Source organism: Muscardinus avellanarius, assembly GCF_963383645.1.
Source record: "Muscardinus avellanarius genome assembly, chromosome: 1".
NCBI lineage: Eukaryota > Metazoa > Chordata > Mammalia > Rodentia > Gliridae > Muscardinus > Muscardinus avellanarius.
This window is the reverse complement of record NC_137786.1, coordinates 86,661,612-86,670,097: the sequence shown is the minus strand read 5'-3', so window position 1 is coordinate 86,670,097 and position 8,486 is coordinate 86,661,612. Positions and strand designations below refer to the sequence as shown.

General features: G+C 40.7%; 1 protein-coding gene across 3 annotated transcripts in view; it reads left to right on the top strand.

Moving 5' to 3' along the window:
- Nucleotides 1–261: 261 nt before the first annotated feature.
- Nucleotides 262–8,486, top strand: part of ST8SIA4 (ST8 alpha-N-acetyl-neuraminide alpha-2,8-sialyltransferase 4) — a gene marked incomplete at both ends in the record, with an annotated part of 102,017 nt that continues 93,792 nt past the window's right edge. For all 3 annotated transcript variants that reach the window (XM_080703532.1, XM_080703533.1, XM_080703531.1), the window contains 2 exons: nucleotides 262–374; nucleotides 7,759–7,890. In XM_080703532.1, coding sequence (XP_080559658.1) covers nucleotides 262–374; nucleotides 7,759–7,890 — 245 coding nt within the window. The remainder of the gene's footprint in view (nucleotides 375–7,758; nucleotides 7,891–8,486) is intronic.

The window sequence follows — 8,486 nt, the reverse complement described above, 5'->3', positions numbered from 1 at the left end:
CCCGAGCCCCAAGGAGGCGGCGCCGAGCGCCCGGGGCTGGGCTGGCGCGGACCGCGTGGGAGGGTCGCAGGACGGCGCTGCAGGACCCGGGGAGCTCCGCCGCAGAGGACCCCGGCCCCCAGATACCGGGATCCCGGCTGGCGCTCCCCTCGCGTTTTTCAGACACCCGCCCCCCCACTCGACTAATTCTCCAAAACGGAGCCTTTATATCAAGGGAAGGCGCGGGAGCTGGGGCAGCCAGGACTTTCGCGGGCGCCCAAGATGCGCTCCATCAGGAAGAGGTGGACGATCTGCACTATAAGTCTGCTCCTGATCTTTTATAAGACAAAAGAAATAGCAAGGACTGAAGAGCACCAGGAGACGCAACTCATTGGGTAAATGCAAAGCTTCATTTCAGGATATGACAAAAAGTCCAGGCATGAATGAAATGTGCATAGAACCAGGAGAGCGAGGGTTGGGATACCGTGTGTGTTCGCGCGAGCTTGCTTGTGGCCGATCTGAAGAATTAAATAACAAAGGCTGGTGTTGAGGTGTGTGTGTGTGCTTCTCTTCCGTGGCTCCCAGCGCGAGTTCAACTTGCCCGGTGTGGTGGTGGTGGTGATGGTTGTATTGGCGCTGGTTGTTCGCACGCCAAAGAAGTCACTGCAGAAGTGTCAACAAAGAACGTGTGTCCTTGTCCTTTAACTCAAGCGAGATGTCTGTCTTTGCCAAACGGTGGCTCTCCCTTCTCTCTCTGTCCTGTCACTCTGGGAGACACCAGAGAGAGCTGATTGCCTGAGAAGTTAACGCGCACAAAGGAGGAGGTCGGTCTCCTCCGTTTCTCTATTCGTTTTTTTTTTTTTTTAAATCGGTATTGGGTAGATCTGTATGTTTTAGTTTGAATTAGAAATTCCAGTCATCTTTCTATAGCAAAAGGCATAAGCATCATGGTTACAGTTTTGGAAAGAAACCGGGCCTTTTATCTTCACAGGTTATATTTGTGCTTTTTCTTCAGTTTGTCTAGATGAGTTAAAAAATCTCCCCGCCCCATTAAGTTCTCTAAATATCGCACTTCCTTCCTCCCTCCCTCTGGCCTCAGTGCCTTTGAAGTTTACCCAGGGGGTGGTGCAACTCTGTGTTGCTGACAAGATTTGAAAGGGTGTTTTTTCTGAGGATGTAAAACCTGGTTGTCAACTATGTTCAAAGTCCTGTTTCAGAAATCCTCCCTGGTCCGGAGGCGTCCGCTGTAGGAAACTCTACACTAGCTTAGATGTTCTTTTATTTTTATTTTTGACATCATCAAAGGATGAAAGACTTTACCATTGTGTGTGTGTGTGTGTGTGTGTGTGTGTGTGTGTGTGTGTGACACAGGACTGCTGTAACATACACACTCCTAAACTTCATGCCCGTCCATTTCTTAATATTCATAAGTAATGAGCATTTGAGTGAGCTAAAGACAGGTTTATCCTTACGGAAGGAATTGCTTCTCTTAAAAAAAAAAAAGCAGGATAACAGTAGTACAGTCAAAAGGGGCTAGAATAGGATGGAAAGCTCATAAGGAATAGGTAAGTGGTCTGAATGGTTGTTGTATGTCAACAAATCCACCTAGGGTCTATCTATTCTGGGGGGAAAGAAAAGAAAATAAAAGAAAAAAAAAAAAAAAACTACAAGAACCCTATGAGGTCCTTTTCACCAGAGTGGGTGGTTTGAAAATCTGCTCATGTCAATTGTCAGAAAAGAAGGACTTTGGGAGGGGGCGTGGGCATCCCCGGCAGACCTGAGCTTGTCTGGCAGACAAAGGGGTCTTCAGGAAGGCGGCGAACCCTCGCGTGGGGGCTCCTGTGAAGGCGGAGGCCGGGGTGTGAAGGTCGAGGCTTTGTTCCCTCCCGGGTTGGTGGGCTCCCAAGCTAAACCTGAGCCCAGACAAAGCGGCCCAGCCTCTCCCGGACTCCGCGGGTTTGGGACCCGGGCTCGGGACCCTGGAGAGCAGGAGTGGGCGGGGCGAGTGGGAAGGGGGCCGCCGAGGCTCGGGAGGCTTCCTCCCCTGAACTGCAGGCGGGCAGGAGGACCGCACTCCAGTCTCTCCCGGGGCATTAACAGACCCAGGACGCCCCACATTTCCCGGGAGACATTTCCTCCCTGGCCTTCTCCTGGCCCCCGCGGGAGGGTGGGCGCAGCCGAGGGGCGCGGAGGAAGGGGCGGGCAGGGCGCAGCTGCGGGGCCGCCGGGCGGAGCTCTCCCCGCACCCTTTGCGAGCTGAGCTGCGGTTTCTCCCCGGTTTGCTTGACGAGTGTGGGGCGATTGCTTGAGTTAACCAAAGAAGAAGAGAGGTTCGCTCCGGGCCCAAACCCTCCTCCAGAGAGAGCTGGCCGCGAGGGTGGGCAAATCAATGAGAAAACAGGGGGGCACTTTTACCCATTTTTTTTAATATCCCCTCTCCTCTCCTCTTTTTTTTTTTTTTTTGTTATTGTTGGAAATAGGTTTCCATCATTTTAAGCAAGAAAAAAAAAATCACTTTTCGTGCTCAGCCAGCAAGCCCAGCTCCTCCTCCTAAATTAAAATCCGCAATTGCAGTCCGGGGTTCTCCGGGGGGAGAGCTGGCCACCGGCACCGCTCTCCTACACTTGCCCCGAAGCTTCCTGACTGCGGCCCCCGCCTCCGGGCTCTTCCCCAGACTCGAGTTGGCGTGGCCAGGAACAATTCCAGAAAGATAACTAATGTCCCTGAGCCGTCATTCCCTTCATTCCAGGATGAAACGTTCAGTAGAAAAGCTTGTGATCCAAAGTCGAAGTTTATTTTCAGTTTTTAATAGTGCTTCTCGCGGAGGAATTGACTCATCAAAATATCTAATGCTGCCATTGACTTTCTACCCACGCCACGTGGAGAGGCCAGTTTGGCGATGAGTTAAACCAGACTGGAGTCCAAGTTGATTCTTGATTCGAAAGTGCAGGAACAGAGGCATTTTCCGGCCTTTGGGGGGCACTGCGAGCCTTGCAGGTGGGCAATAATTCCAATGAAAGGACTTGAATCTTACAATGCCCCCATGAATTCCTATTTAGCTTTTCTGCTACCATTTTCCCCCAATAGGCCAGCAGTTCCGACCCCTCTCCTCCTTTCACGGGGAGTCCCGTCTAGAGTTAATGTAAAGTTACTCTTCTTGCTTACAGTACTTAGCAGCTAGTCTTTCAGCGCAGAAGGAAAAAAGGAACAACAGTAAACTTTCCCATTAACACCCACGTGCTTGAATTTCCAGAGGACCACTAGCAGCATTTTTTTTTTAAATAAGGGGCTTTTTTTAGAATATGACAAGTAATTACTAAATTACCATAAAATATGACCCTCCACAAAATCTTATTAACTGGTTGTTAGGGTGACTTAGTTAATAAACTCTAACTCAAAGGGTATTAGAATATTAAGTGTTCTACTTTTGATTATATAAATTTTAAAAGGCCTCACAGTTGGCCTGTAATTTAACTGGCTCTGTTTCTTCCTCGGGTTATATTTGGAAATGGGTTTTAAGAGTCCCTCAAATAAAAAACTATGTGGTATATGAATTAATGGGACAAAAAATAACAAAATTCATTATGATGCAGATAATTGTTTTGGTTGCTATTTTTAAACATTTGTTTCATACCTGTTTTCCTGGTTAAGCACCAATACTTTAACATGCATTTCTTATTTTTTGGACATTTTTTAATTGGCTGCTTAAGTTATGTTATTAAGTGATAAAGGATATCAGTTCTAAAATTGACATAAAATTGAGAGTGGAGATAAGCACTCATACTTGGAGTATTACTACTGTCAACCAAGTTAGTTCCAGTTTGTTCTAGGGTGTAATGTACTCTGATACATCCGGAACTCCAGAATTTGCACATTATTGCATATGCTACGTTTGCAATTCTGCTAAAACCTGTAAGCCATAAGTTAAGGTAGAACACCTCATCTTTATTTTTAGTTTTTTGTTACTTAATAAAAATACAAAACTGCCTCCTGATTGTGTTCAGGGTTAGTTTAATGCAACTTCTTTTCTTTAAAATGATTTTTTTTTTTTTTCGGGTCTGGGGATGGAACCCAGAAGCATTTGACCTCCGAGCTACACCCCCTGCCCAATATTTTATTCTTTATTTTGAAACAGGGTCTCAATGAGTTGAGAAGGACCTCACTAAGTAGCTGAGGTTGTCCACGAACCGTGATCCTCCAGTCTCAGCCTCCCAAATGCTGGGATTACAAGCATGTGCCACCACACCCTGCTTTTAAAATGATTTTTTTAAATTTTAAATTAAGAAATAAGATCATTCTAGTCCACAGCTGACACATTCCTTCCAAAGCTAACTCTTGAAGACTTTCAGTGGGGTTGAAGGGAGTGCTTTTGAGACGAAATTTCCAGAAGTGAATTTAATCATATTTGTTATGTAATGCATAACTAACAGAATAAATTGTGGTAAAACCTAAAAATTCAGGTCAAAGTGAAAATGTGTTTGTAGATGTTAAGTAATAAGTCTAATAATTAGTTACCACCACTGGTATCTTAGAGATGACTATCTTTGTGAATTTTTCTTAGCTCCGTATAAACAGAAATACTTGGTAATATGTTGCTTTATGATGAGTGATTTATTTGATACGTTTTGTTATTTTTTTCCCTTAAAAGTATATTTGGACTATTCTGGTAGATATTCCTGTGCAAAAAAAAAAAAAAATGTTTGCAGTGCAGCTGTTCAGAAGTCATGTCCTATCTGGAATGAGAAATAAGCAGTGGGTGGTGACATCCTTCATGCCTCACATTCAAGGGAAGGAAGTCTAAGACGGAATGCTACCATTGTCACATGTGAAAATCTCTTGGGTCCTGTTTAACTTTATAAAAAAAAAAAAAAAGGTCTCTGACTCTTGCCCTAGCGTCTCTGACTACACTTGACTGTCTCCCATAAACTGCATTAACTTTAAGGTCGTAGTTTGATTAGCTGTAGATACTTACATTCAAATGTCTTTCCCAGTGATAAAAGCCTACTGAACTAGTCTATCATCAGTTCAATAAAAACAATTCAAACATCAAAGTTACACTGTGTCACTTTATTTATATAAAACTGAATTTAAACTTAAATCACTTTTTTAGTGACAGAGGTTGTGAAAAGGCTCCCTACAACTAAATACCTTATAGCAATTATTATATAGATAAAATATTTCCACATCTGTGCAGCATTGCTCTATATATTTAAAATGCAATTCTATGCGTATTTTTCCATCCAGGAAAATTATTTTGTTAGAAATAATTATTATAAACTAAGTGTGGCACATGCCTGTAATCCCAGTACTTGGGAGACTTAGACAGGAGGATTATAATTTAAGGTCAGCCTTGGCAATTTAGTGAGACCCTGTTTCAAAAGAAAAAAAAAGGGGGGCTGTGGGTGTAGCTCGTAGGTAGAATGCCCCTGTGTTTAATCTCTAGTGTCTGTTAACAATCTGGAAAGAAAAAGATGACACTGACAGGGCAATGATTCCTGGGGTCAATATTGGAAAGATCCTTTCCTCCTCCCACAGGATATATGCCTGTATTCTCAAAGGCATATCTCCAAAATTTTGAAGGTTAACTTCTGTACATAGCCATGTTTCATTCGCATGTAATTATTATTATTAAACATGCAAGAAAAGAATTGATTTCTGAGCCACTGTGTAGTAAAGTACACCCTGTTTCCTTCTATCCTAAATGACCTCTGTAAAATGATTACTATTATGCATACACAGCATGCAAATGTATCATTTTCATCAGTAGTATAGTTTAAAATATTAATTTTAATAGAGTTGTAAGTTCCACAGGGAGTGGTTTCATGTGATTCTTTGAACTGCTTCAAATTGAAACTACATGTTTAAGAAGGAATGTAAACTAAAATAACAAACTATGAATCTCCAGTTACTAATTTCAGCCAACAGCTGTTACACAGCAATGTTTCCATTGACAGTAGGACTGGCAGCCTACATGATAAACACACATTTTAGACTTTGTGATTGGACAAAGATTCGTGCTGCTTTTTAACTATGCCTTTGGGAATCCAAAAGTTAAAAGGTAAATAAAAATAAGTGCACATATGTACAGGGCTAGGTTTTTGCTTACATGCCACATCAAGTAGCTCTCCCATTCTCTGAATCTGGGTGGTTGGCAGTTATAACATTCAAGAAAATAATACATTGAGTAAGTTCTTTAGCTGCAAATATCTTCATCTCTCAACATTAGTACCACCAGTGCCCCAATACCACCTTGACACAAGTTTTACTAGTGTACCATGTTGATTGAAAGAGCGTAGTGTTTTTTTTGATACAGTGGAATATACCGGGAATATTGGCTATTGACTGTGTTTTCTACAATGTCAGTTTGCTAACCACTAAAACCTATCAAGGAAGTATGTCACATATACATATACATATATATATATATATATATATATATATATATACATACACATACACATATACATATACATATACTTCCTTGATAGGATATATATATTTGCCATACTGGGGATGGAACCCCAGTATGGCAAATTCTTCCTAGCTATAACCCCAGCCCTAATTCTTTCTTTATCCTTTATTTTGACACAGGTTCTCACTGAGTTGCAAAGGCTGTGCTGAGGCTGTGCAGGAACCCAATCCTCCTGTCTCAGCCTCCCAAATGCTGAAATTACAAGCATGCACACACCACCATGCCCGACTATTGTTGTGATTATTTGAGACTTTTTTTTTTTGCTGTATTGGAGATGAAATCCAAGGGCATTCTACCTTTGAGCTACACCCTCCGGCCCTATTTTTTTTATTCTTTACTTTGAAACAGGGTCTCACTGAGTTGCAAAGGGCCTCACTAAGTAGCTGAAGCTATCCGCAAACCATGATCCTCCTGTTTCAGACTCTCTAATGCTGGGATTACAAGTTTGCACCACCACATTAGGTTTTAATTTTTTTTAATCAGCACTTTAACAATGCTTTAAAAATTGGTTTCATGTGCAGAGAATCACTTACTCTCCACAGAGTTGTTGCCACGGTGTCCTAAAAATAGTGTCCCCAAACTAAAGGCTAGGAAGCTGCAGAGTAAAAAAAATGTGACAGATGACCTAGTATTCCAAAGTTTTGTTAGTCCCAAACAAACGCTCTTTCCGCTAAGTTTCTATGCTTTTGTGAAAGTGCAACTAATCTTGGAGGTCACAGTTACAATGAAGCAGGAAAATTGGCCATACCTCCTGTTTCCATTGTCTAAACAGTCATTGGGTAAGGGGTAGTGGGAAGTTGGGTTTTGATGAGAATTATATTTTATGTAAATGCCAAAGAGGCCTTTTCTTTATATAGTTTAGACAGCCCTGTGTGGTGGTGCACACCTTTAATGCCAGCAATTCAGGAGGCTAAATCAGGAGGATCACAGGTTTAAGCCAAGACTTGAAAACTTAGCAAGACTCTGTTTCATGATTAATAATAATAATAATAATAATAATAATAATAATGCTGATGTTGAAAATGTAATTCAAAGAGAAAATGCCCCTGGATTCAATTCCCAGTAGCTTAAAAAAGAAAAAAAGAAAAGGACATTAAATAGAATTTTTGGTTCAGAAAAAACGTGTAGAGGGTTTTTTTATTAAGTAACTTTTAATTAATTTTTACATCTTTCAGCATGATATGCTTTTACTTCTAGCCTGGAGGAATAAATGCAACTTATTTTTACATCTGTAATAAATATATACTGTGATACTTAGGCAATATGCTTCTTGCTTTCACAAAGCTGATGTTTTCATTCTGTTTCAGAGATGGTGAATTATGTTTGAGCCGATCACTTGTCAATAGTTCTGATAAAATCATTCGAAAGGCTGGCTCATCAATCTTCCAGCATTCTGTAGAAGGTTGGAAAATCAATTCCTCTTTGGTCTTGGAGATTCGGTGAGTTTCTTTAATAAGACATATTATATTTCCCATAATGTTCTCAAATATGTTGGGCTTGCAACCTTATATTGAACACTTGATTTATAGTTTAAGTATGAATATTTTAATAAAAAGTGAAACAGCTCTATATAATGTTGCTCACTGAAGAATGAAACCATAAAATGCAATCATTAGTCAAAAATTTAAAGATTAATATTTGAGTTTGGAATATATTATCATTATTCTAAAGGAACAAAATATTTAATAATGTTCTAGTATATAACATAACTAATGGGGGTGTCCATATTTTGAGACATCATCCTAATCTCAATTCCTTTACTATTTGAAAGAGTTATGACATACCTATAAATGATTACATCCGTGCGAATTCATGCAAAGATGGATAAATATCAGAAGTAAACTTTCTAGAATCTGGATTATTCTTATTAATACTAGCCACTTTTAGGTAGAAAAAACTCTTGAAATAAAACTCAATGCCTACATAAATTTATTACATCATTTTCTTCTACTGTATTCCTCTTAGTAATATGAAAGAAAGGCTCATACTTCCCAATTATGAAAGAAGCTAGCGGATTTTACTTTTTATTACATTG